This window comes from Colletotrichum higginsianum, chromosome 8, assembly GCF_001672515.1.
Source record: "Colletotrichum higginsianum IMI 349063 chromosome 8, whole genome shotgun sequence".
Lineage (NCBI taxonomy): Eukaryota > Fungi > Ascomycota > Sordariomycetes > Glomerellales > Glomerellaceae > Colletotrichum > Colletotrichum higginsianum.
Genome location: NC_030960.1, coordinates 4216145 through 4243562, shown reverse-complemented (window position 1 = coordinate 4243562; position 27418 = coordinate 4216145). Strand labels below are relative to the sequence as shown.

The following is a 27418-nucleotide window of genomic DNA, read 5'->3' as shown; positions in this document are numbered from 1 at the left end:
TACAGTCCATTCCAGGTCGTCATCATCATCCTGGGGGAAGCCAATGTCACTCAGCGAGTTGCAGACAGACAGTCTTAAGTGTAGAGAGACGTCTTTTTCTTCGTGAACCCCTGAAAAGCTACGTTGATTCGTCTTTTCTCACAACAGGGAATATGCCACCTGAAGAAAAGAACTAAAAGAACGAAAGTAGACGAACCGCGTCGGCTTCGGGAGTAGGGGTTGAGGTTACACTGCGGTATGCGCCAAAACTCCAACGCAGAGTAAAAAATGAACAAAAAATAACAAAAAAGAGATTCACGAAGAACTTGTGTCAAATCGGAGGTAAACCCCACTACCCACTCGACCGAGCTTTGGTTGGTTTCTTCGCGAGTCGCGCCGGGCTGTTGTCATGCTTCCGCATCACAACTAACATGACATAGCACGAAGAAACACATCAAGGCCTCACTCAACCTTGTCGACCCAGACACTGCCAAAACGGGCCAAACAAAACCCCCATCCTGGACCGTCCCCCTCTTTTCTCCATGGCTTGTTTCTGTGTTGTCTCTGCGCAAAAACCGCCGACCAACGTCTGTTTGACATCACCGATCGCGTTCCCTGTCACCTCACCCAAGAAGTACGGTTCTGCGCTCTTGCGGGGCGGGAAAACACCCACAATGGAATGAATGTGCCAGTCCTGCGGCCTGCCAACGCTTGGCCCACCGAACCAACAGGGGGTGCAATCCATCCCTGATGTCATGAACCCACCAGCCGGCTGTCGCAATCACGGTACCGACGGCATCGAAGACGCCCAAACAGGCATGGTTTTCTCGCGGCGCGCGGTCTGGGCTCTCGTGGCAGCCGTGGCTCTGTCTGTTTGGACTCGGTGAAGAGTCCCCAAAACAAATCTGCCACGCCGTTTTGAGGAAGAAAACTGGGTTCAGCGGCATCATTTTCAGACTTGGGGACTCTTCTAACCGTCCAAACGCTTGCCTACTCTCGAATTGATGTAGCGTATGTACGGAGTACGCGTCAGACTGGGGCAAACGCCCAAGTCTTGGTACCAACCAGGACGGCCTCTGACGAGTGACCAGCCAGGGTTTTCGACTCACTCATTCACTCACCAACTCATTCGCTCACACGCACGACGAGGCCCCCAAACGCACCAGCTTTGCGATCCACCGCAATGATGAAATGGGCATGTGTGTGATGGGGGTTTTGTGTGCAAGTCGACGAAGCCCGCCCGCTCTTGGTCGAGTTCCCACGAACCAAGGTTCTTTATTAAAGACATTAGTTCGTCCCGCTTCTCGCTGCCATTCTCACGATGCTCTCGAAACGGTAGACCACACTGCTTAATACTCGCCCTCCCCCAGCCCTGCTGCCCTCTCATCAACCAAGCCACTCGCAACTACCGGCCGCTGTACGAAATGGCGCCGTTGCAGAGTCGCCTCCTCGTGGGCTGCGGCCTCCTCTCCGCCGCCTTCGCCGCCGAAAACGTGCTGTCCCTGACGCTCTCCGAAGAGGCCCCCAATAACGTCTCGACAACCGTCGACCCCTCCTTCGCCGGGTTCGGCATCGAGCTCGACCACCTCTACTACTTCATGGGCGACGAGACACCAAACGATCTGTCCATCAACCTGCTCAACAACCTGGCCAACTTCACCGGCCGGCCACCGTACGTGCGGCTGGGAGGAAACACGCAAGACTACGTCATCTATGATGACTCGCAAGACGAATGGCTCGTCAAGCCGAACCCGCGGCCGGCCGCGTCGGGGAGCGTGCCAGCGGATAACTTCATCATCGGCCCCCGCTTCATGGAGATCGCCAACCGGATGCCCAAGGGCACGCCCATCACCTGGGGCCTGAACCTGGGATACGACGAGCCCGACTACCTCGACCAGCTCACCACCATGGCCTCCCAGATCATCGACCGATGCACGAACCTCAACCTCATGTCCTTCGAGTTCGGGAACGAGCCGGACCTGTACGGCGACAACGGCTTCCGGTCCGGGGGCTCGTGGTCCGGGTCCGAGTACACAAAGGAATGGCGGGAGCGCGCCGACGCCGTCTGGGCGGAGGTCCTCGAGCCCCGCGGCCTGCACAGCAACTTCTTCGAGGCCTCGGCGTCGACGGCCTGGGTCGCCGGCACGGGCTTCGAGATCAAGGACCTCGTGGACTATGGCATCGACGACAAGGCCAACAACTCGGACGTCGGCTACGTCACGAGCTGGAACCAGCACAACTACTACTATTTTGTCGGAGCCTTCCCCTACCCTCTGACGCTCGACTACATGATGCGTTTCGACACGACAAAGGCCCAGTTCGACTCGGCCATCGAGGCCCAGATCGACCAGGCCGAGCAGACGACGCACCCGTTCGCGCTGCGCGAGATGTCCGTCGTCGGCCCCCTCGGCGTCGAGGGCCTCAGCGACACCTTCGCCTCGGCCCTGTGGACCCTCAACTTCCTCCTCTACGCCACCACGATCAACATCTCGTCCGTCCAGTTCCACATGACGTACGACAGCAACGCCAGCGCCTGGCAGCCGACGGCCATGTTCGGCCGCGACCGCTTCGTCCGGCCGCTCTACTACGGCATGGCCGCCTTCGCCCAGACCATCGGCCGCTCGTGCAAGGCCCGCGTCGCGCAGGCCGAGATCGCCGACTACCCGGCCGGCTACAACGAGTATGTCAAGGCCTGGTCCGTCTACCAAGGGGACGCGCTCGCCTCCCTCGTCGTCCTCAACGGCAAGGTCGCCAACGTGTCCGAGTCCGCCAAGGGCAGCATCACCGTCGACGTGACGCTGCCCTCCTCCCTCGCCGGCGAGACGCTGCACCTGTCCTACCTGACGAGCGACGGCGCCGACGCCACGAGCGGCACGACGTGGAACGGCATCAGCTTCGAGCAGGGCAACGACGGCACGCTGACGCAGGTCTCGGACGAGGACGTCACCGTCGAGGTGGGCAGCGACGGAAGGGCGAGCATCCCCGTCCGCGACTCCGAGGCCGTCGTCGCCACCATCGGCGGCCGCGTCGGCAGTGGGGAGCCCGACGACGCGGCGTGCGGCGCGCTCGCCACGTCGTCGCAGGGCGTCGGTTCGCTGACGAGCTCCACGCCGGGCTCCTCGGGGGACCCGAGCAACAACGCCTCGTCGGATGGCGGGAGCGGCGACGGGGACGGTGATGATTCGGGCGCGGCGGCGCTGTTCGGGAAGAGTATCTACACTTGCATTGCGTGGAGTTTGGCACTTAGCATTGGCGTCTTTTACTTGTAGACTTGGTTGGTGATGGGAACATGATGATACCTAGCCTTTTGTTTTTTCTGGGGCTTTTTTTTTTCTTTTTTCTTTTTCTGTTTCCGGCGCATCTACCTTGTAAACATAATGACTAGTCTCTTCTGTAATGACACCAGAAAAGAATATTTTGGCCAACTACACCGAAAACCTTCTCGTCTCTGCTGTGAACACGGGAACGATACATCCATTGCCTTTGTTTGTGCACTCCTAACTTGTGTCAACGTTGTGAGCTTCTACCAGTTGTCAAAGAGACGACGAGCCGAGTGGTCGCCAGCCCAAGATTCCTTCTGACTATTGTTGAGGTCGGACTCGAGTTCGTGGTCTACGTTGCTGGAGTATAAAACAATCGCTACGTGTCACCAGGTCACATAACAGAAGTCTGTGGGTTTGCCGTCTCCTTGGGGCTGTATTTACACACACGAGACCTTGCTCGGTCATAAAGCCTGGCTATGAACATGTTGGAAAGAAGTATATACACGAATCGGCCGACTATCCCCACTCCATTTCAGGAGCGCAGGTAATCCCGTTACCGTGGAACCAAACGTCACAGCTGTGCAAGTGAGGGTTGATTCCGAAGAGGATAGGTAGACCGGGTCATTCATTACGCGAGACAGCTTAGCAAGTACCGGACTTGGTGCCAGGGCCGTCGTAGAGCTGGCACGGGGTCTTGGCATCGGTGCAGATGTTGACGAGAGTGGCCTCGTCGCCCGTCTCCTCGTTGATGCCGGCGATCTCGCCGCCGCCGTAGGCAGAGACGCCCTCGATGGTGACGGTGCGCTTGCAAGCGTCGCACTATGGGGTTTTTGTTAGTTGATTCGTTTAGGCCAAGGGTGGTATCGCTGTCCGAGTCAAGACTTACCGTGCCGCAAGCTCTGTAGACCTTGCCGTAGTCCTCGGCGTAGAAGTTGGAGATCTGGGTTCTGGTAAGTAGGCTGCAGGATACCAAAGATAACACAGTAAGGTAGGGAGACTCACGCTGACGCTACCGCAGCCGTTGTGTTGGACGACCTTGTCGGAAGCCTTGTACGCACCACCGCCGATGATACGGGTCTCGGTGCCAGCCTCGTCCTCCTTGCTGTAGGGGAGGTCAGTACATCCTCTTTCGTCTAGGCCAAACGACATGGAAAGTATGCCCACAGGGCGTCACTGCTTACATTGAGATGGCGTCCTCACAGACGTCCTCGAACCAGACGTTTTCGATGGTGCAGCCACCGCCGAGGCAGTAGACGCCCTCCATCTGGTCCTTTCCGATGATGGCGTTCTTCAGGGTGGCGCCCTTGCGCAGGATGAAAACGGCGTCCTTCTGACCGCCCTCGGTCTGGGCCTTGCAGGCGCCGGAGCCACGGTCGAAGCGGGCCAGCTTTCCGTCGTACGACTCGCCGGCAGCGACCTCGATGGGCTCCGAGTTGCTGATGGTCTCGGTGGCGGAGGGGAGAGCGTCCTTGCCGACGCAGGCGGACACGGTGGGGAAGGCAACGGCGAGGGTCGCGAGGAGCTTGAAGGCTTCGGTACGCATGGTGAAGTTGAGAGCGTGTGAGAGAACGAACGGTGTCGAAGGAGACTAAGTTGAAAATGAGAGCGGCGGTCAAGTGAATGAATGTTGTGATTAGAGCTTGATATTGCAACTTGAATTTCGGGAGAGAGAGAGCTGGGGAGGAAGACGGCTCTATGCTTTATATCTTTGGTGTTCCCAACCATACATGATTAGGTGAGTGATGGATGATCGCTCTCTCTCCCTCCCCTCCACCCATCGAGTCTCACAACAGAGACCGATAGGAGAATTAAGGAGGGCTTGGCTGTCGGGAGGATTCCTCAACTTCCTCCACAACCCGTGCGGCATAGTGCTTTGTCCGGCCCACTGATTGTCGTTCATGATTTCGACGTGTCACTGCGTCGTCGAGGGCCCGTCAGGTTCAACAACAGTCGTCAAGGAGTCCCCCCCTCCCGTGCCACGACAGCCCCTCGCAACAGGGACGGGACGCAATCAATTTGGGAACCTGTTTTGTTAGTGGTTTTAATCTAAACCGATATTACACGTGGGAAAACTCCAACGGGAGCCCGTTTCGAAACTGCGCCAAGACCGGCCACCGCGCCCAGGAACCGGACAAGATCACCGCCCGATGGGGGTGCTCCCGGCGCCGGACGTCGGGGCAAAGGGACGATCGCTGCCCAGTCTGCCCGCAAGGGTCTGGGCACTGCCACTCTTGGCGCAACGCCCAGAGACACCAGAGCATCATGTTGAAAGTTGCAATAGGAGATCTCGACTGGGCTTCTGCCACCGAGGCTTACCCGAGGGGGCCTTTTTGACCATTGGGATGCTTGTTTCCTATTTTCTCGATTTCGGGTCAGTCGTGGGAAGGGAGGCTTCAAAGTCAAATAGAGTGCCTGTGGAGATCCGTGTTGTTTGCGTTCAATGTCTAAAGCTGCTAGAGTTCCGCGGAAAGAGCGGGAGCAAGTTAATTGCTTTGTTCCGACGCGCGCAATATATTGATAGTCTTCCCGTGCGAAAGCTCGGAGTTTGCAGTTGACGAGGATACCTGACCACGCTCACGACACACGAACCTAGCGTGGCCCATATATAATGTCTGTATTCAACGATATCTTCCATGCTGCCTTCTTTTTCATGATTGTTTCTCTTTCTCTACTCTATCTCTTTACCTTCTCATCATTCAACATGCCCCGAGCCATCACACTCCCCTGTCCGTGAAACACGGGGGCTGGTACGCGTTGTTGACGCCCCACATATCACTTTATAGGAGGCCCTCTTGGCTTCTTGGCACAACGTGCAAAGGGTGAAGATCCGACTCTGCTACTAAGTCAAAGCACCCACTTTTGGGCCACCCCCACATATGGGCCACCCAAAAATGAGGGTATTCCCATCGACACCAGTATGTTCAATTAACTATTGACTGCACCTAGATGCCACCACAATACAGCTTTCAGCCTCACTAGGTAAATCAGCCTCGCTGGACTCATCTGTGATATCCTCTTTATCGCCAGCCTCAACCTGAGCCTTCTGGATGTCTTTGATGTTGGCGAACTTAGTGTTTGGGTTGATCTGAACTGCCTTCCTTTTCCTTACTGCAGTGTTGGTAACTTGGGCCTGCAGAAGCTCCAGCTTATGCTGGGCAGTGGCCAGCTCATAGGCCTGCTCGCTGAAGCCTTTTTTCACCTTCATGAAAAGGAGGCGTTGGGTATGCGCATCATTATCCAACTCTGTGAATAGCTTCAGTTGGCCAGACAGATCCTTCATCTTCCTTGGCGTCGACCATGCCACTGCAGACGACGCAGATGCCCATCCTTCAGCTTCCTTGCCCCTAGACTGCCCTTTGCTGACCTGATCTGACGATGCTGATGGCTTTGGTGTTGTTGGGAGTAGGAGGGAGCTCATCAGAGGCTTCGCCATAGAGACAGGCCATAACCCTGTCCATTTCCAACCACTTCTGATGTTCTGCATCGTCATACCTGCAAGGGCAGCCTTATAATAACAGCCTAGGAAGTTCCTCTTGCCTACAATAGTAGAGTCATTCCATAGACTAAGGTATCCAAGCTCCTTCCTATAGGCTGCCTTAAGAGGGCTGAAGACTGCTTGATCAAGTGGCTGGAGGACATGGGAGGTGTGTGGCGGTAAGAACAATAGATGGATGTTGTTTATATAGCACAACCACATAAAGTCAGTCGTTGTGTGGCTCCCATGCCCATCCAGGATCAATAGTCTAGCCTCCTCCTTATCCCCCTTGCCCTGAGGGACAGTCTGAGGGATAAACACCTTCTGCAGCCATTCAACTGCAGTAGCATCTGTTGTCCAGCCATTTTCAGTTGCTGTGAATTGCCAGCCTTCATAAGGGCTAAGATCTAGAGGAAACCACTGCTGCTGGACTGTCTTACCCTTATCTATAATAAGGGGATGAAGTCTGTGGCCTAGGGCAGAGATGCATTCAATAATAGACACCCATGCCCTTGATCCAGGCTGTTTCTTGCGGATAGACTTCGCCTCAGACATCCCCAGCACCAGCCCATTAGATCCCTGGCCCTCAAGGATACCAGTCTCATCCATGTTATATCTGTTGGCTGGTTTGATGCTGATGATCTCTGGTATGGCGAGATGCTTGAACCAGTCCCTGATGACCTCAGTAGATGCCCCATTAACACGTCTTGAATCAATAGGGCAACTTCTCTTGACCTTGACTGATGGATTCCTCCTTATAAAGGCCTGGACCCAGCCTCTCCCTATAGGTTGGGTATCCCCTATGGCATGAAGGATTCTTTCTGCAAAATGCTTCACTTGTTGATGGGTTGGAGGAAGCCCAAGGGCATGCTGGATTCGCACCCATTCAGCCAACTTGGCCTCCTGGCTCACTGTGAGCCTCTGCAGGTCAGAAAATGCTGCTGCCCTTGCCTGGGTGCCTTGAAGACGATGCTGAAGGGTAGACCTTGGCACACCATACTGCTGGGCAGCCTTCCTGACACTCTGACCGTTCGAAATGGCCTCAAGCGCTTGATTGACTTCATTTTCTGTATACTGGCTCATAATGCCTAGAATAAGGTGCCCTAAAAAGATGAGGCCATTTGCATAAGGTTGGAAAAAGATGTGATAGTTTGAAGTTGGAGGAGGATGAAGGAGGAGGTTGGTGATGAGGCATTTTTGGGTGGCCCATATGTGGGGGTGGCCCAAAAGTGGGTGCTTTGACTTACCGCTTACTGATCCCATGTCATCCTTGACGGAGTTTAACATTAAATCACCCGCATGGACTTTGCCGTCCGTCATCATACTTTTTCCGTAGTGAAAGCTTGTGTGTGTTTAAGCTGCGCAAGCCCAAAGTGCTTGCGATATTGGTTGTTAGTAGCATAGGACAGCCGTTCATCGCACAAGTCTTGTGAAAGCAATCCGTATGTTGTGGCCCGGAGACGAGCGCCGGCAGCGGTTGAGGTGCCAGGTCACTCGGTTCTCCACTGGCCTCTGCAGCACCCACAGACTTGCAGTGTCACCATCCAAAGAATTCTCAACCCTGATTCGGCGCTGGGAAGCCAAGGGTGATAGCGTAACGAAAGTTTAAGCTAGAGAAATAAAGATGGACACTTGTCCACAGAAATGGGCCTCCAGGTCGCGGATCCGAGCAACATTCACCGCTCGGGTTCTGCGAGCCAAGCTTTCGGCGTCATATGATTGCGATGCGTGATGGTCTCGCAGCTGGACCCTGGAGCGACGATTGCCAGCGAAGACGGGCCGCCAAACACTGGGAGAATACGGTTTTCGTAGTCAAATGATCTGCCGGCAGTCTGTTCCTTCTGCACTGTCGACGCAGATCTTCTTTAAGAAAGGGCAGGGTTGACGATGTGTCACAATTCTACTCGCGAGTCACTTTGATTGAACAATTTGCCGCAACCAAGTGATCAAGATCACTCATGCTTAATACTTCCTCTTACGTTCCCAACAGACTAGATCGTGGACCGAATATCTTCATAATTCCTGTCGAGGGTAAGTTTACATCCAACAGAATGACTGCAACCTTTGTCGGAAGTCAAGACCTCTTACGCTAATCTGGGATGGAAATCAATGACGAGGGACAACACAGCAGATGTCGGCCAACGAGATACTTGGACTCGATTGGTAGATTTTCAGATGTCTGAGGGCTTTCCACTCCTTTTGAATCACTGTTTGGTATAGCAGCTTCTGGTTTGCATTTTAAGACAGTTGGAACTCCAAACATACCATGGGAACAACATGGCTACTTTGAAGTCAAGGCTTCCACCGATGCTTCTTGTCGGCCCCATCATCACTTATCGATGTGAGTATGTCTTTGACATTGACAACAAACGTGGTTCCATTATCGCAGGAATACAACTTCGACATCTATTCTGTAAACGCCTTCAACTTTAAGACATGTCTACGTCCTCCTTCGTGTAGAACATACATTGATAGTTGCGCTAACGCAGATACTCCGAGTCCAGGGAATACTAAGTGATCGATTGGCACATCAAGCGTTTTCATTAAAGCGACAAACTCTAGACTCTTCCCCTAAAATCACGATGACATCAACCGCTCATATCCATAGACAAAAGGCATTAAGCACGCTGCGCGTCATTTGCCATAACTAACCCGGAGAATAGGCTGAACTGTTTAGAGAATATCCTGTCAAACAGTGGGATTGGTTGATATTATGGCTTCTGTCTAACTGAGAAGTCTTCACAACAGCGTATTCCTCGCCACGAAAAGTCGCCCTCAACTTAAATATGTACATGTATGTACTAGGTTTCACCTAGTGAAGGACAGCCTGACGCATGGAATAGACCTACTACCGCAGCAGGCAGTGAATAGCGTGGTACCATGCTCATTATAATCAACAGATAGAGGTGCGCAAGTTGCGTGTCTCGTTCAGGAGAAGTTCTTCGTCTGGTTATCGACTTCGACCGTCTCGAACGAGGGGCTCTTGGATGATCGTTCCAGAAGAGGCTTCAGGCCAGGCAGAGCGACGACAGTGATGGCGAGGGTCATCTCGAGGATGCTGAGAGGGTCTGTTGTACGACTGTCAGATTTTTACACAGGGAAGCGCACGAGAAAGAGCAAGTATACTTACAGACAAGATTCTCCTGTCCCGTGCCAACCTTGAGAGTGATGAAGCGGACGATGGTGGTAAAGATTGTCAGGAGACCAAGAACGAAAGCGATGGTGAGACCCTTGGACGGCTGGAGAACACCCTGGAACAGAAGGGTGAGAGGAAGGACGTAAACTGCGCAAGACACCGTTAGCAAGTCCTTGATGGTGCATTTGGAGGCGGGCTGAGTTGAAAGAAACACCTACCAAAGACGTAGCAGGCTAGGTTGAGAGTGAAGTTGAGGATGAAGGGCTCAGGCGCGTAGAAGACACTGCAGGCGCCCTCCTCTTGAGACCACTGGACGGAGACGTCCTTGCCGCAGAAGAACGTGTCGTCCCAAAGGATCGCCATGTAGGAAAGGCAGACGAAGGCGGTGATACCCCACAACGCCTTGCGCATCGCAGGGCTGGTGTCGGCGGGGAAGTAGGCCCAGTAGAATGCCAGCATGCTCATCTTCGGAAAACCCATGCCTACATCGTAGAAGTAGTTGGACGCGAAGGAAATCTTGAAAGAGAATCAGTCATGTATAAACAGCAGCATTGTAGAAGAGTCGGGGCTACCTTGGACAGAGCAACGGAGGATTCCCAGTTGTCCATGACACCGAGCTGGTACGTCAAGGTGTCGCAGATGATCAGGCCAAGGGCATTGAAGGCCGAGAGAATGAGGAGGTAGTCGGACAAGGCCAGCTTCTCGCGCAAGCGGAAGAGGCGAGTGTACACCCGCAGGCCGACGAACACATAGGATGCTGCCAGCAGAATCCATTCGGATATCTAGATGCGTTCGTTGTCAGTGGAGTCGGCCACCAAGGGCTGGCATAATTGCTCACCATGCAATCCTTTCCGTCGATGAAGTACGCCATCGTGACTGGGTGGGCTGTGAAGCTGAAAACGATGAAGAAGGGAAGTGTCTTGACACAGCTGTTACAACTCCCGGGGCAACATCCCAAATCATATAAACGTGAACGCCACCGGGAAAATGTCCCGCTCGCCGGTGGAAGCAGGGAATGTAATAAGCCTGCAGGGAGTGGCAGGACAGTGAGATCTCTATTGGGCCGGATCAAAGCCGGCCAAGATCAAAAGTCCATGAAGCCAACGGTCCAGCTCGCTCGATCTCAGGCCACCGGGTTAAACGAGTTTGAGAGAACGACCGTTGGGACTAGCATAGGCAAGGCAGAGGCCGGGCTGCAGAACCTGCAGAACCTGCGGAGATAAGATGTGTGGATTTGACCGTGTTAAGGCGCAAATCAGTTCAGGACCCTTTTTTTATTTTGTGCATATTTCTTTTTCCACTCCCTTCTCGCCCCTCCTTTTCCTCCTCCTCCTCCAACAATGTGTCAGGGCTGAGGCATCGGCACCATTTCCTCTCTGCTCTGCGTCGTATCTGTAGCGTGGTACGCCCATCAACGTGGTATTGCTCAATCTTTTGCTGCAACTGCGCCGCAGATGCGCAGAGCTGTTATTAACCTTGCCGGGCATGATTGGCTACTCGACCGTTTTCCGTACGCCGGCCGGGGTCCGTTGTTCTTAATGCACACCCCTCCCCATCCCTCGTGCCGGTGCCGGGGTGGACGACCTCGGATGCACGCCCGGAGGGACTTCCCTCTTCGCCAACCTCCTCTCGCCTATGGTACGTTATGCTCACGCGAGCGGATTTGTAAATCACATCCGATCGTTGGAGATTGTTCAGTTCCACCTCGCTGCCCGACTCCTCCTCGGCGACCACTCGCGTCGTCGCCTCGTATGGGTCTCTCCCCGAAGACAGTTTGAAGTGGCTTGTCGGGTGCTTCTTGTAAGCCAGCCCGTCCGATCCCGTCTTGCCGGTCCCATAATTCGATGTGGCCAGCCCACGGCGGTGGAGAAGCGATTTGAGGGCGGGCAACGACACCACAATGATGGCGGCTGCGATCTCTGTCATGGAAAGCACATCTGTTTCTTTTGGTTAGTCTTTTTTTTTTTTTTTTTTTTTTGTGTGGAAGAGATGGGAATCTCTGGGGCCAACTCACAAACATTGGTCCACGCTTTGATGGCTTCAACGGTGGCAAATCTGCCTACGCTGGCTCCTATCGTGATGATGCCGGTGGAAAACGTAGCTGCAAGGCCGATGATGTACCGTTTGCTGAGTTGAAGACCAAGAAGGAGTGGGAACGGAATGCCGAAGACTTTGTGACTGTTAAACAAGGAACTCTGTACTGACGTCGGAGAGGCAGTGGAGAAGGAACATACTCAGCAGGTCTGACACAATGTTCATGCCCCAATCGATGCGGAAAACTGCTTTGGAATCGTACGTCGAGCAGGAGCCCTCCAAATCCCAGTTCACAGACACATTGGGTCCGCACCAGAATGTGTCCAAGAAGCAGGTAGTCACGGCGAAGGCCAGCGTCAAGCCGCTCGTTCCGTAGAGCACTTTTCGCAAGATGGGCATCGTAGGCGGAATCAACTTGAAGTAGAAGGCCAGCAATGCCAGCTTCGGAAAGTAAACCCCAGTGTCATAGAAGTAGTTTCCGGCAAACGAGACCTTCATCAGCCTGATTTGTTCGTCGTCCGGGGCCGCCGGGGCTTTCGGGTCGTACTCGTCCATTGCGCCCAGGTTGTACGCCATCGTGTCGGTTGCGAAGAGCGCGATGGCATCGAGTATCGAGACAACAAGGATCCAATCGCTGATTGTGAGATTTTGACGCTGTCGAATCAGTCGAAGATACATGCGTGCGAGAACGAGGGTGATTGCCAGCCCGAGGAGCGCGGCCTCGATCGGCTGTTTGGGTTCTCATGTTAGTCGAGCAGGACGATATATGGAGTTGCCAAGAACACACGTAGGGAGGTTTGGCTGTTCTTTTACTCACCACAACGGCCTCTTTTGCGACGCCCGGCATAACGTCTCCGGGTCAATGTAAAGGAGTGTCGGTGTCGTCTTGACAGCAAACTGCAGACGTTGGGCCTTCGCTTCAGGACCGGTCGTGGGCAGTGGAAGCAAACAAATGCAATCGTCCCACGGGCCACGGGGCAGACAACATCAAGATTGATATGGGCCATCTTTCTGCTGCACTTCGAAAAAGAAAGCAATTTCCCCAGGGTTCCTGAGGCGGTTTCCTCGCCGGCCGCTCACTGGCTGTGCCCGGAGTCATCAACGGCTTCTGCCTTCTTCAACGCGCTGCCACAACCCGAATGCAGACACCACGGATCCGAAGGCGACACTCAAGGTCTTTCCAGACCAGCCGCGGAGACTGACGATGCAAGGAGGCGGAGCGCTGCATGCCATCGACTGATCTCGTTATTAAAACCGCATTTGGCCGGATGGGCGGCAACCGGTGGAAGAGGTGTAAGTGTAGCAAAGGCAGAACGTATTGATCCTTGTCTACAGGGGTCTGGAAGAATCTCGCCGCTCCTGACCCATTTCTTCACAAGGCTCGATAGGGCTACTTTAGAGCTAAGACGCCGGGGCAACTATGGTTCGTGTTGCAGATGGTGTGTCCGTCCCGCAGAGAAAATTGTGCCGGTTTTGTGTTGTAGACAGCTCATAATTTCGCACTTTTCTCAAGGTTACAACCATCCGCCGCCCGTTTCCATCGGGATCTAAACCTTGTTTCAACACGGACATGATCAAGTCTGGCCAAGAAATATCCACCTGGGGGACTACACTCCACTGTATCTGACGATTGAGGTAGCAGCGGGTCATTTTACTTCTGACTTTATGCAGGACAGGGAGATTTCTCTGAGGTCGTGGCACTGTTAATCTTTCGAGAGTCAACCAACAAGCGAAGATCAAAGTAGGGTTGTGGAAGGAATGTCTCCGATCAGAAAAGACACTGATCGACGCCCATGATCAAAACCAACAGACCTGCCCATGGGATTGAGCGGACATGACGGCAAACCAACACTGGGTCGAAAGGAAAGATCGTCTGGTATCGCCTTGTATCTCTGCTTTTCCATCCTGGCCTCTTCCATCCGCCGTCCATTAGCATTACCTTGGTTTCGGCACAGCTAGAAGGCAACCAGCTCCGTGGAAATGGAGTGAAGCAGCACAAGTGAAATTGAATACGCTCATATGCACACAAAGTACGAAGCGGAGTTGTCGGAGCAATCAGCTAAGACGAGGAACAGTCCCTGTCGTCTTCCACAAGTTCCCAACAAGCCTTTTCGCGAAAAGCGCCTGGGTCGGGGGTCAGGGTCTCCGCAAAGCTGCAGGCCCTTGTTCATCCGGTCAGAACTTTTGCAACCGACGGCAAAATCGCGCCGTCTACTTCACTCCCAATGGTCAGCATCAACCAGGGGCTCTGATCTCGGTTAGCAAGTTGCTCAAGTAAGAGTCTGAACCAACAGACTTTTGCATGCACCACAGCACTGCCATGCATGATTTTAAGCCGGGAGGAGCCCACGGCCCGCGGGACAAGGGGCTCGATTTCCGGAGTCACGACATGCCCCTCATCCTCGCTTTCAATTTCGAGCCGTTGATTTCTTGTCCAACAGTCAGATTCACAACCAAATTTCTTTCAGGCCCCATTTTACAGACTCGGATCTGGATTCCTTTCCTCCTGCTCCTTGGTCGGGCTTTTCCTCCCCGTGATTACGAAGCATCGTCTGCTTTCTTTACTTGACAAAATTTGTACTGTATATTTTTTGTTTCCTTCTGCCATATATCTTCCTCCTCCATGAAGATCGACCGCACATGCAACCACTGCTGCTACGAGGTACCGTTCTCGAAGCTGTTTCTTTCGTGCTCGGCGATGGAATGCAGGCAACGCCGAGGGAGCTGGCGGAAGAGATTAAAAGGCCAGGTATGACTTTGATGACGAACAGGGTAGATGAATCTTGCTCATATATCCTTCCTAAATTTGCCTTGAGGATTGGGATCACAGTGTCATTGTGCTTGGAACTCGATTCTCATGGGAAGAACAAACAGTTGTATTAAGGGGTAGTTGGTGTCCTAACGAGAAAATATCTTCATTTTATTTGCAGTGAATCCAGAAAATTACTTGGTGATACAGCCATACGGAGCATGTTGAGGGCCTAGCTGAGCCGCCTGGAAAGATTCCTCAATCCCTCAAACAATGGCTGTTGCTAGAAACCGGCACACCTACTATCACGTCCAATGTCGGGCATATAACTCCTCAAGAATGGAAACACGGTGTCATCATGGTCACGCAAGCGCCAAAGAGGGCCGCATCGTGACGGCCTGCCTCTGTGCCTGCATGGGCGAGACCTAATCAGCCGGCCTGCTCACTTGCTAGCTTTCCCGTAGCCGACGGGTTTGGGGCGACCCACACCGATCGCAGGGTCGTGTTAACCGCGTTGCATCTTTCGATGGAACGGCCACAGCGATTCGCTGAGCAGTGCTGCATTTTGCAGACCTACACGCATTCCGTTTCCTCTAAGCGCTTAATAAATCATGTCGCGGGCTGGGCCATCATTATATAGAAGCTGTCTATCAGACAGTCTGCCCCTTTTCTGAGGTTGCTTGTCTTCGCGGGTTTCCTTTTCTTCTTCCTTTTCACTCATTGCACATTCATCCAGAGTTGTACGACTTTCAAACCACCAAGATTGCGATGACAACCACCAAGACGGACGAAGAGAAGCCGAGAACGGTGAAGACATTCCTTTATTCTATTCGGCAACGCCAAACCCCATGGCCCGATCCTCTCGCCTCCATTTTTCAAGTCGATGAGCCAATAACTACTGGTCCCAACACAATGGGAAACAACAAGGTGTGGCGCTCCAAAGGACCTGCTCTGGAACTTTTCGACTCGAAGGTCAGAGCCGAAATTCAGTCGCTCCTGGCGAACGAGGCTTTAACAGAACAAGACGTCGCGCCGATTTTTATCCGTCTCTACATGATCGGCCCGGAGGCTGAGAAGTGTGAGCCGACGGTGCTCGTCTGTTGTGTGGCGAAGAAACTTCGGAAGGATGCGGAAAACTGTGTGAGGCGGTCCGGTATACTTGAGTCCTATGGCTTCAGACTAGCTTCAAGTGCCTTTAGCCTTGAATCGAAAAGTGTAAATCTGGAATGAATCTCTGTTTTCGATACCGCGGTTCAGAAGTCCGGGCAGAGCAGTGCGCGCAACATGCCGTCAAATCAACCTGAATCCAGCTGGGTCATACTTCGCGACAGATCCCAAACGGCAACTGAATCATTCGTTATTGGAAAGCGACCACTTCTTCTAAAAGCTCCATAACTTGATCCGAAACTTGCGGGGAATATCATGCACTTTCAAAGACCGACTCTGAGTACAATGCTTTCGATTTAGTTGGACTATCTTTTTCTCCTTGTCAATTACATCCTGCGTTACCACTCTCGGATTTTTTTGGTTGCAATTAACAGTTGCCTTTTTCTACTTAGCCATTTTGACTAGAGGCCTCTAATAGATATGGTTCCTGCGTCCCATGCTCATGACAGATGATATCGCGACATGTAGAGACACTCAATATTGAATAGCTGTTTCGTTTTCCTCCCTGCTGTACCAGCGTATATTTGGATGGAGTCTAGCATCCTTGGAGAGACAAATGAACAGATGGGTAAGTGACCACCATTTTGATGCAGGCGAGTTTTGGTACAGTGTCACAACGGTATTAGTCTCGGATTACATGTCCACAGCCCATGCCCATACTTAGCAAAAGCCGAAACTTTCGTCAATCTATCAGATACACAGAGGCAAGAATCATTTCCGTGATCTTCTTTCCCAAGTATCGAGGTATCAGGGTCTGGAGATTTTCTCCGGGGCCTAGGCGCTCTAGCTCCGATGATACGGGCCGATTCAGCGCCCTTTTATTTCGCCTGACCTATCGGAGGCGTCAAGTGACATTAGATCAGCCTTACTTTGAGTGCAGGTCTGACTCAGAGCCCAATGTCAGACATTTTGCTCCCTTGCTCGGAATTCCACCTCCAAGAACTCCTTCAGCGAAACCGTAGAAACACCAGAACTGGCAGGGCATTGCCAAGGGCAAGGAACACTGGGATGAATATCCTTTTAGCCTAACGTTCATAGTTACCTACCAGAGTTATTATCATGTACTGTAGTGTCTAGCCTATATCCCAAAAACCATCAGTGAAGGGTGTTCTTGCACAGTGTCAATCCGTCCACGAATATGAAGTCGTTTACTACATGACTTACTTGTACGGTCCCGTCTATTGACATACTTTGGAGGCAGGTCACAGCGGAGAACTGACACAAATATCAGACTGTGTTTTGCATGGATTCATCAGGCAAATGTAGCATGAAGCGACAATATGTTTTAGCACAAGCTATATCTGTAGTTGAATGAGCTGATGCGAACCGCGCTGAGACCACGTCAGCGGCCTGACCATCGGCAACATGGTGGCAGGATGACGGTAGGTCAGAAAAAATTGCAACAAAGCAGTTAACACGACGACAAATGACGATTGATGACGATAACTTGCAACTCGTATTGTCATAGAGAACTGTGAGATGTGACAAGTGCAATGCCTTGCTTTCCCGTCATTATCCCTCATTACTCTCGATGACGAGTACCGGAAAGCTTGGCTGAGACATTAGACGCTGCTGATAGTTCAACAGTAAGCAAGTCGCCCGGCAAATTTTTACCAGACGCTTATTGGCTCGAACACTAACGGGGAACAACATGGGGGTTTTTTTTAAAACAACTAGCTAGTCCAAATCAACAGAGAACAGAGCAGGGATGCCCAAACATGCTTAAAAAGAAAGAAGACGGGCGAATGCCTTGACGACACGCCCTGCAGTCTTCTCCCACCACCCGCAGCGCCCAGCTCTTGGGCCTAGAGCCAAGCAAGTGGCGTCCTCACCACCCCTGGCGTACCTCATCTCAAGCTCATAAGCCGCTTGGTTCTGTTCGCGCAGCTCCTGAATATGCATCCCCCTCCTGACTCCGTAAGCCCGCATGTACCCAACCAGGCTGTTTTTGACACATTCGACATCCCTGTCAGTGAAGCCTTCGTCCATCGCACACTCGTCGAGCATCCGTCGATGGATGAGAACCAGAGCTCTCGCCTCATTCAAGACGCCGCATTCCGAGCAGTCAGGGAACAGCCAACGCCGCTCGAGGTCGGAGATCGGAGGACAGTATTCGTGGTCCGGTCCGCCGGAAGAAGAGCAGGCTCCGTAGGCGTGGTCATGTTTGGCGATGTAGAGGATGCGAGCGCAGAGCTTCTCCCCGGTCTTGGAACAAGTCTGGCCAGGATAGCAAGCTCGGTGCTTTGGGTCGTTGGCATCCCAGAAGCCAGTCTTCTGGTATATCGAAAAAAGGATTGCCATGGGGCAGGATGCACCTTGGCCCAGGACACAGATTCTGCCAACGTTACATCCAGGATGAGGATCAGCGTGGTTGAAGGGGATGTCCCAATCAATTACGTGCTGGTCTGGATGGCACAAAGAGGCGGAGTTCTGCTTTTGGTTGGGGATGGACATCTTGCTGCTGGTATGGGTCAGGCACCGTACGAGGTACTCGAGCAGGATGAAAGTGCGTGGGTTCTAGCCGGGATGAGAGACAGTTGACGCACATACGTGAGTGAAGATTCGGATTGGCCGTAAATATCTTGGATTTTATCCAGACGGAGAAGATGGTGAACTGGACCGATAATGATTGATAGGGTTTGTAGCTTGGGATTCAAGAGTGAGAAGGGGTAAGATGGAAACCTCGGGGCGTTCTTGTTTGGTGCTTGTATAGTCGGTCCAGACGCCAAGAGGTTTTCTCTTTTCTCTTTACAAAACGGAGTGTAGTGAACGGGCCGACACACGTGCGACGTCCGCTCTCCCAGCTTCATGGTATTGGGATGTCTCTCCGTTTACCTTCATCTGGGTGGTATTCCGGCCGTTGCCGATTGGTTCCCGGAGTCGGGTCCGTTATCTATCTTTGCCAGCTGAGAAAAAGCAATATGAGAAGCAAAAATAAGCCCAGCCCTTGGTAGCCAAGCAGTAGCGCCATGTGATACACGGCAGCTTCGTGGACGACGGACTCTGCAAGTCAAGAAGAGGCTTCTGATGAATCCGGTCTGGGCAATTCCAAATCTCGATCATTCTTTACAGGGCGAACATAAGCTTGATACTCACAGAATCAAGGGATGTTGGAATGGTACCCAAGCCTCCATCATCCGATTCATCCCTCCCGCTCGGATGTGGCTATGGCCGATGTTGAGGTCGCACAAGGCATGTCTTGAGGTGCTTACTGCGCACACACTTCGCCGGTTGAATCTGTCACCCTTGCAAATTCCTTTTCCAGTCTTGAACACCCATTCCAAGCGACTCTAAGACTGTTAGATGGCACGTAGGGAATCCGATTCGAGGGAAAGACGATAATTACGATCACCAGCCATTTGATTTCACCATGGGAATCGGGACTGTCCTGCAATCTGTTTCTTGAAACCCGGTTCCGTTTTGCCCAGCCAAGAACTCCTGGCTTTTTCTCTTGTTCTTTTCTTCTTCACAACACCGTGGGGAATGTTGGTTTCCAGCTGCTCGGCAACATTTCTCCAGGTGTTCCAAGTCTTGTCGGTATCGAGACACACTCATTCTTCTACCTACTGGATTATTGAGCGGGGCAAGAGATATCATCCGACTAACCTAGAAAGCTTCCTGAAGGAGATTAGAAGATCGAAGCTGTGCAATCACTCATATTTCAAGATGTGTGCAGGACAATCAAGTCCGCAAGAAAATCGTTTGATTGGTGATTAAATAAACGGAACGTCCGGTCTCTTGAATAGCACATATCTCGACTCCGTCCCCCAAAACTCGGCAGTGTTTTGTGGAGTCAATCGTTCTATAATTAACCCCTGATGAAGGTCTTCAGGTCGCTATAGTCATGATACGCTACCTCTGCTCTGCTCAGAAGGGGTCTAGGGCTTATCCAGCAAGGCCGGATTATCAGCAGGTGTCTTGGGTCAGCTCATGGACACCATTCCTGACGTCCCTGCTTCAGGCTATTTATGAGACGAATTCAAGACCTTGCGTACATCGGCAAGTGACGACTTCAAGGGCAGTAAGATGATTTACGAGTCCCTCACTTTGCAGTCTAAGTTTTGTCGTATGGCGAGATACATGCGGACGGAGGAGTCGGGCTCTGTCCGAAGACCGATGTCAGATCAATGTCAGACCAATTACAACCCTCCCAGTTAGCTAGCGTTCCTGCCACGGAAAAGACGATAGAAGGTTGAGACGTGGTGTATTCTATCCATGTAGTGAGACTATGAACGATTTAAGCGTGGTCAGGAAGGCCCGCTGTCTTGTCGATAAAGTCTCTCACTACTTCGTTGAATTCCGCCTCTCTCTCGTATGACGGGACATGCCCGCAATCCTTCCAGGCGATGTATTCGGGCCCGTCGCCTAACGCAGTCTTGAACAGCTCAAAGTGTGGGAACGTGATGGACTCGTCAAACGTGCCGTGCATCACCATGATGCGAGTTCTGCCGACGCCGTCGCCCATCTTTGCCAGCTCCGCATCGGTCTTGTGATGCCACCCAGCGGCGATGGCCTGGAGAATGATGCCCTTGCGGCGCGAAAGCTCCGTGTCCTCCATCCTCTCGACCAGCTGCTCCGCCGTGAACCGGTCGAGGTTGGTCAGGAACTTCGTCTCCGGGTCCAGGGATCCGGAGTCCGGCGAGTCGAGGTACTTCTGCGTGAAGAGCCTGTGTGCTTTGCTGTTGAGCTCGGCGTCCACCCCGTATGGGAGGAACATCTCGACTCGCTGTCTCAGGTGCTCTAGCGTGTGGACGGTCCGGATCAGGCGAGGCGCAGTGGATATGAGGATCAACGACTGGATGCGCTGGGGGATGAGGAGGGCGAGCTCCTGCGCGATCATGCCGCCCAGGCTGAGACCCGCGACGTTCAGGTCCCGGGGGTAGTGCGGGGAGTCGATGTCGAGCCAGCCAATCTGCTTGAGCAGCTCGACCAAGTCCTTGGCCATCTCCGAGGTGGTGTATCTGCAGTTGGGCTTGGCCGACTTGCTGACGCCGCGGTTATCGAAGACGAGGGAGCTGTACTGATCGGCATGCTGGTGTCCAAAGTAGCGGGTCTGGCGCTTCCAAATGGTCCGACTGGCGCCGAGGCCCATGATCCAGACCACCTTTTTGGGGCCGGTGCCGTGGACTTCGTACCACATGGGGAACGGTCCGCCGGGACGAGACTCGGCGACGTTGACATGGCCCGAAGTCGTAGGCTTCAAATCCCATTGGGTTGTGCTGAAGGCAGGGTGTCTCTGGACCTCTTCGGCCGACAGGCCAGTTGACTTTGCGGACATGGCGGCCAGAGTGTTAGGATTTCGGAAGACTCAAGTAGACGACAGACGTAAGTTGATGAATCAAGTCAGAAAAGGGATGACAGCACAGTTTGAGTAGCTGTGAGTGTACACATTCGAGTCACAAGCGATGTTTACCATTGTCATGAAACCAAAGCGTTCAACGGGTTGTCATGAGAGGTTGTCACGGAATGGCCGGCAACGACAGGCAGTCGAAGGTTCGACATCGCACAGATGCTCGTTTCACATGGACCGAGGTTCGCTCCAAACACTGCGAAATAGTCTCATCTGTTTGGCGAGGAGAGAGAAGCGTTGGGAAACCCAAAGCCAGTTGCAGCCGCAGTGCACGTAGGGCATCAGTGCAGGTGACAGCAGTTCATATTGGAGTGTTGCTTACAGGGGACTACAAGGGGGGGGGGCAGCTTGAACCGGGTTCTCTTTTCCACTGCCAACCCTCAGACCCCCGGTTCGCGGCTGTTACTCAGCTATTTCCATTTTCATTTTAATTCACTGCGGCCAGCGGCCAGCGGCCAGCAAACGCCTTCGGATCGTGCCGGGCGGACGGAAAGCGAATGCTGACTGACCCCCCCCGAGATGCGAGAGTCCCCAAACCCTCTCGTTTAATTCTTGTTTTGTTCCGCCAGCGCGTATTGAAGCGACAGGTTTCGATAGGCGCCGAGTCCAGGGGTGACAAACGTGAATGATTGGGGGTTGATTGACGACAACTCAGACGCCTGCGCCCCCGCTGTCTCCCATGTCTCCCACGTCTCCCAATAGTCAGCCCGGTCTTTCGGAAAGATGACCATGCTAAAAACGATTGGCCCTGGTATTTTGGTCGCTGTAACACATGAGCGCCAACAACTGAAAGATTTACTGTTGCTATTTGTGTGTGAGTATTGCTTGGCGTGATTCATTAGCTGTTGTTTTTCTGCCACGATGAGTGAATGAATCTTTGTCTCGATTGGGTTTTATAAAGCAAAGATACCATCCATATGTCACGATTGTACCTCGTCACTCTCCTCTCATCTGTGTTGTGTTTCCCTCCTCTCTCTCACTCTTTCTCTCTCTCTCTCTCTCTCTCTCTCTCTCTCTCTCTCTCTCTCTCTCTCTCTCTCTCTCTCTCTCTATTCTCTCCGTCACTTGGCGCTTTTGTGTTTCCTTGGAGTATTTCTATTTCACACTGCTAGCCGGTCTCGCGCATCACCGTGTCGTTTTTCTTTTTCTCTGTTCCAGCACAGTTCGACAGGTCTCTTTCTCAGCGGCAGTCCGTCCCACGCAGCAAGACTCGCGATAATCTCTTTGCGACATTTGCTACAACGACCCGAGATACCCATAAAAGATCCCCCATCCCCGTACAATAATACAATGGGAAAACTCGGAAACGCCCTCAAGGCCGGCCAGACCGCCGTCGAACTGGGCCGCAACGTGCAGGGCTTCGCCGGCGCCGCCGACAAGGCCGAGATGGGCCGCCAGGCCGGCCGCGGGGTCTTCAACGAGGGCGCCGAGACGGGCAAGACGATGGGCAAGACGTGGCTCAAGACCTTCGAGGTCGTGCCGCGCCTCGTGTGCCGCGGCCTGCAGTTCCTCTTCGCCCTCGTCGCCTGCGGCTTCTACGGGAACCGCGTCGACGCCGACCGCAAGGACGAGGACGGCGACGGCGGCGGCTTCTCGCCCGAGTGGATCCTCGCCATCACCGTCGCCGGCGCCTCGGCCGTCACCGCCGTGCTCTTCGTCGCCGCGACGCCTCTCGGGGCCATCCCCTTCGTCGGCAGCAGGATCAAGATCTTCAAGACGTACCGCGCCTTCGCCTGGGACCTCGTCCTCTTCGTCGCCTGGATCGTCGTGTTTGGCATCTTTGCCGCCATCTTCCTCAAGAGGGACAGCGACAACCCGTACAAGGGCAGCAGCACGGGCGCCATGAAGGTGGCCGTCTGGATCGACCTGGTGAACGCCATCTTCTGGTTCGTCTCCGGCGTTTACGGCTGCATCAAGACCTTCTTGGGTGACAAGACGGACAAGATGACGGACAAGATTGGGCAGAAGCTTTTCGAGAAGAAACAGGAGCCAGCCAAGGAGGAGGCCTACTACGCAGAAAGCGTATAATGAACCATTGGAAACTAGAAGTGTAGACGGCGGGGAATTACTCAGCGTCAGTGGTCTGCCTATTCATGGGTCGTCATCATCGTCTAGATTCCATCGTCACCAAATATAGAATAGCCCTTTACATGACAGTATCCATGGGGGTTTTTTTTTTCTTTTCTCGTCGTGTTCTCGCCTAATTAATAATGCCTCTGTGACAGAATGCTCACGAAAGAAATCATAGTAACATCAAGGCTGTCGAGGTCACCACCTCGCACACAAGGTCTAATTCACCACCGCCAACAAGAACCCATCTAGTATGGTCCGCCCCCTGGAGGCCGTGTGCGCCGTTGAGATCATCGGAACAAGCGTGGCCTTGACTCTCTTGTCCTTGCCCACGTGCGTCAAGAGCGAATCTTTCCCCGACTCCACTGCGCCGCTGTCGAGAGCGTTCCAGACGACGTTGTCGACGTAGATGCACCCTTTCGGCCTCGTCAGCTTGACCGCCCAGTCGAAGTACTTCTCCTGCTCGCCCCAGGACGCGTCGCAGAAGACCATGTCGAACCGGCGGCCCTCGGCGGCCAACTTCGGGAGGACGTCCAGGGCGGCGCCCAGGATGATCTCGACGTCGAGACCCGCGACGTTCTGCAGCGCGACGTCGCGGTGCTTGGGGTCGATCTCGATGCTGGTGACCTTGGCGCCCGTCTCCGCCAGCCAGATGGTCGAGTACCCGCCGAGTGTGCCGATCTCGAGGACCGTCTTGGCGCCTATCAGCTGGCACTGAATGGCGAGGAACTGACCCTGGAGGGGGGAGACGGCGATTTCCGGCAGTTTGTTCTCTCGGGAGTTTGCAATGGCGTTGTCCAGTCGCGTGTTGGGCGCGAGGAGGTTGTTGCACGCGACGCCCTCGACGGCGACAGCGGCTGCGACGGTATCTTTCTCAGAGGTGGACATTTGTTTACGGGATGTTATGTGAGAGTTGTGTGTCTTGAGGAACTGGATGAAGGGCTGTGTGTCTGTTATTTGAAAACGACCAACCCCTTCTTTGCTTTATGTAGTAGCTCATCACGTTGCGTGGCTCACTCGTGGTTGGAGCCGACTTTGCCGAGGGGCGGCGGCCATGGCATCGGACATAACCTTGGGACTCGGTTTCCGAAGCTGGATGTCTTTGCTGTACGTATCTTGGACTCCTGCGGAGGGACTTTTTGCTTTCCAAGCACGAGTCGACTGCGTTGGAGTTAAGCGGAAGCTTACCTGTACTTGCCGTTGGGTGACTCGGCTTTTGTCGGCCGAGAGGGGTCTATAACAATACACTTTTCCCTGACGAGTCAAGGGAGGAAACCGGCTTCCGTATGAACAGACGGGTTTGCAGTAACGCGATAAAAGCCTTTGCAAACTTTGTCCAGTGAGGGGGATGGCTCAAATGTCAGAAGCTTCGGACGATTTCAAGTCGTTTGCACGGAAGGGCGACGTTCGTACAGGGATATGAGACATGGGGCCGCAGACGGCGCCGGACATATCGGAGCGGAGCCGGCGATGGAGATAGCCGGACGAGAGCGAATCCGAAACGGGTAGTATGTGTACATGTACGCTTTGCGATCGTGAAGGGGCTGGCTGCTTCGGGCCGGGCCTCTGACGGCTTTCGTTGTCTGAAAAATGACTTTACCGAGCCGGGAGGTGATTTTCCCTCGACGCCCCACAACTCCCCCGACATCAAAAACACGAAGCGGAGGCGGCCATAATTGTTTGCGTACGTAGACTGGGGACCATTGCAGTATTGGCCAAACTCGGCATTTCTGTTGATGATTCTAAAAGCCAAGAGCAAGGCAGGCTAGCCGACAGAGCGGATGGGCCTCGAGAGCTAGACAACGCCAATGATATAGGTCTTTGACTCTCTGGTCGAGACAGGTTCCACAGTTGTTGACTCCAACCGTAATCTCGATCAGAACGCGTTAGCGGCTACTCTCGGAAAACATCAGGGGCTCACCCCCCACCCCACGAGACCATCCACGAATGCGTAAGTTGACAACCACCAAGTAGAGCCTACATGCAGTTTTCACGGCCAGGCACACACATATGTACTGCTGCTTGATCCAGACCTAATCCAGTTTCATTACAAACGAGTGTCAAATCTCGAGCCACATTGTGTATGGATACCCTCAAGGACGAAGCTAGCGGGCCGTCGATGGCTCCCGCGTATCCCGAGGCGCTAGGCTCTCGTGACTCCACTTGGATATGAAAAGGAGTTGGCGTCGACGGCAAACCAGCTAGACTGGAGGAGCGAAAGAACTGGGGCGGATGGACTATTTGCTAATTGCTACGAACAAGAAGAATCTTACCGAGAGGGGTTGGAATGTGCATAGAATTAACGCAGATCACAAGATCACCAGGACGACGCATGAAATCAATCGATACGGGTAGAAGAAAAGAATATTCACGCTGACCAGTCAGCGTCTCTGGGTCTATACGTGTCTTGGAATACAATAGGTCAAGTATTATTACAACAGGTGTTGCCTTTTAGCCCTCGTCCACTCGTCAAAGATAACCGCCGCCCTGTTTCCGTTCAAACCGCATTGTCGCCGTGCTTCTTTTCTACGGCCATGTCGAAATCCCTCTGCACCCGGATCGCGCCGAAGCCGCTCTTGCTCACGATCCTCTTCTGGCTGTGGTCGTCGGGCAGGCTCTCGCTGCTGGCGTCGCCCAGGTCCCTGCCGTACACCCGCGTCTCGACGCCGGATCGGTTGGCGCTGATGTTCATCTTGGTGGTGTCCCTTTCGCCCAGCTCGAGGTAGCTGTTCTTGACCGCCGCCGAGGCTGCCGCTGGGTCCTTGGTGGACTTGTTCTTGGAGCCGGTGAAGGACGTGAGGCGCGAGAGGGCGCGCTCGAGGAGGGGTCGGCAGGCGGGGAGATTGGCGACGAGCATTCCGATACCGACCTCGGCTTGTGCCCAGGCGAGGATGATGCTGAGGCCCTGGAGGAACTTCTGGTCATCATTCAACAGGAGGAGATAATTGAGTCGAACGATCGGGGCGATGGATGCGCTGAACGAGTTTGTTAGTCAAAACGTTCAAAAAAGGGAGGAGAAAAAGAGCAGAACGAGGACGAAAAGCGGGAACTCACAAGATACCCAAGCCCAAAAGTCCAATGACAGAGGCCTTGACCTTGCTGGCCATTTGCAGTTTCCAGATAAGGGCGAACGGCATAATGGCGAATATCCAATCAGTCGAGATGGACACGGCAGCAACGAGGAACGAAAGAGCAGTTTGGATCTCTCGGGCCTGGCAGGTCCCTTCGATGGTAAGGAGCCAGTTTTTTCTGTTCAAATCAGTCAGAGAGTGTTGTTTCAACTGCGCTCGCTGTTGTGTTATGGATGGGACGTACTCAACCGGCGAGCATCGGAAGAACAGGTACATGCCAGTGCCCCCGGTGCAAACCGTGACCAGCGCGAGACACGTGTAGATGACAATCTGTACCCAGCGCTGCCCGTTACCGATGCGCAACAGGGTGAAACCAAGGGACCATTTCAGGGTGACCAAGGTAAAGCACCAGAACTCCTGGAAAACGTAGAACCACTGTGCGGCAGAGGGTTGGTCAGTGACTTGGACGCTCCATCACTCTCGAGTACCTCTCGGCAACTCACAAAATATGAGTTGGCTACTTGATCTGCACTCAACGTCGAATCAAGCTGCCCGACTCCGCTCCAGGCCATGCCTACCAGCCCAACCTGGGAAACAGCCCAGACCGGCTTCTTCTTGTCAGTCCTCGGACATCTGCGAGCCGTCTGACGCCGCCAGAGCACCTACGATCGTGGCCACCATGGCCCAGTCATCCGGTCCCCAGGCCTTCCTCTGTGTCCGGATCCAAAACCGCAACACCATGGTGATGAGGTTGAACGGCAGCGGCACCAGGACCGCGGCGGCCATATCTCTCGACGTAGCCGCGCCCATCTTGGTCCGACTTGGCCAGCGATACAGATGGATTTGAAGAACCGGCTTCGTACAACTAACTCCACGCTTTTTCGGTTTTCTGGGGATGGGAGGAGGAGGGAGGGGGGGGCGTGATGAGAGCACCACAAAACGGAGAATCGTTAAACAACAAACAAAGACCTCTCCGACCCAGAGCCCGTATCAGAGAAACAAGAACTTTTAAGAAGTAGAACACGGGGCTGTTGATTTTACTTAAAAAAACGACCCAGTTGTTTTTAGCAGCCACAATAATGCAAAGAATAGTATCCACCAAATCCCCTCCCGGCCCCAGCACG

The 27418-nt window shown here is 53.5% G+C and overlaps 9 protein-coding genes across 9 annotated transcripts; 2 read left to right on the top strand and 7 right to left on the bottom strand.

Moving 5' to 3' along the window:
- Positions 1 to 1403: 1403 nt before the first annotated feature.
- On the top strand, positions 1404 to 3248 carry CH63R_12232 (glycoside hydrolase family 79 protein; the record flags this gene model as incomplete). Its single annotated transcript, XM_018307206.1, has 1 exon — positions 1404 to 3248. One exon carries the CDS (start codon positions 1404 to 1406, stop codon positions 3246 to 3248), a length of 1845 nt encoding a protein of 614 aa, XP_018154047.1.
- Positions 3249 to 3884: 636 nt separating this feature from the next.
- Positions 3885 to 4785, bottom strand: CH63R_12231 (Polysaccharide lyase family 3; the record flags this gene model as incomplete). The annotated part of the gene is made up of 4 exons (XM_018307205.1): positions 3885 to 4061; positions 4129 to 4182; positions 4245 to 4344; positions 4424 to 4785. 4 exons carry the CDS (start codon positions 4783 to 4785, stop codon positions 3885 to 3887), a joined length of 693 nt encoding a protein of 230 aa, XP_018154046.1.
- Positions 4786 to 9645: 4860 nt separating this feature from the next.
- CH63R_12230 (Archaeal flagellin n-terminal-like domain-containing protein) lies at positions 9646 to 10724 on the bottom strand (the record flags this gene model as incomplete). Its single annotated transcript, XM_018307204.1, has 5 exons — positions 9646 to 9785; positions 9848 to 10000; positions 10072 to 10369; positions 10426 to 10635; positions 10692 to 10724. 5 exons carry the CDS (start codon positions 10722 to 10724, stop codon positions 9646 to 9648), a joined length of 834 nt encoding a protein of 277 aa, XP_018154045.1.
- A 599-nt stretch (positions 10725 to 11323) lies between these two features.
- Positions 11324 to 12734, bottom strand: CH63R_12229 (archaeal flagellin N-terminal-like domain-containing protein; the record flags this gene model as incomplete). The annotated part of the gene is made up of 3 exons (XM_018307203.1): positions 11324 to 11790; positions 12088 to 12616; positions 12705 to 12734. The coding sequence occupies 3 exons, from the start codon at positions 12732 to 12734 to the stop codon at positions 11324 to 11326; spliced, it is 1026 nt and encodes a 341-aa protein (XP_018154044.1).
- A 4791-nt stretch (positions 12735 to 17525) lies between these two features.
- CH63R_12228 (uncharacterized protein) lies at positions 17526 to 18257 on the bottom strand (the record flags this gene model as incomplete). Its single annotated transcript, XM_018307202.1, has 1 exon — positions 17526 to 18257. The coding sequence occupies one exon, from the start codon at positions 18255 to 18257 to the stop codon at positions 17526 to 17528; it is 732 nt and encodes a 243-aa protein (XP_018154043.1).
- A 1783-nt stretch (positions 18258 to 20040) lies between these two features.
- On the bottom strand, positions 20041 to 21081 carry CH63R_12227 (Glycylpeptide N-tetradecanoyltransferase; the record flags this gene model as incomplete). The annotated part of the gene is made up of 1 exon (XM_018307201.1): positions 20041 to 21081. One exon carries the CDS (start codon positions 21079 to 21081, stop codon positions 20041 to 20043), a length of 1041 nt encoding a protein of 346 aa, XP_018154042.1.
- A 1362-nt stretch (positions 21082 to 22443) lies between these two features.
- Positions 22444 to 23181, top strand: CH63R_12226 (Uracil phosphoribosyltransferase; the record flags this gene model as incomplete). The annotated part of the gene is made up of 1 exon (XM_018307200.1): positions 22444 to 23181. The coding sequence occupies one exon, from the start codon at positions 22444 to 22446 to the stop codon at positions 23179 to 23181; it is 738 nt and encodes a 245-aa protein (XP_018154041.1).
- Positions 23182 to 23442: 261 nt separating this feature from the next.
- Positions 23443 to 24111, bottom strand: CH63R_12225 (O-methyltransferase; the record flags this gene model as incomplete). The annotated part of the gene is made up of 1 exon (XM_018307199.1): positions 23443 to 24111. The coding sequence occupies one exon, from the start codon at positions 24109 to 24111 to the stop codon at positions 23443 to 23445; it is 669 nt and encodes a 222-aa protein (XP_018154040.1).
- Positions 24112 to 25720: 1609 nt separating this feature from the next.
- Positions 25721 to 27104, bottom strand: CH63R_12224 (Cation-transporting atpase 4; the record flags this gene model as incomplete). Its single annotated transcript, XM_018307198.1, is given in 5 exon segments — positions 25721 to 26198; positions 26278 to 26472; positions 26539 to 26729; positions 26798 to 26956; positions 26961 to 27104. Coding segments are annotated over 5 exon segments (1167 nt in total).
- Positions 27105 to 27418: the final 314 nt, after the last annotated feature.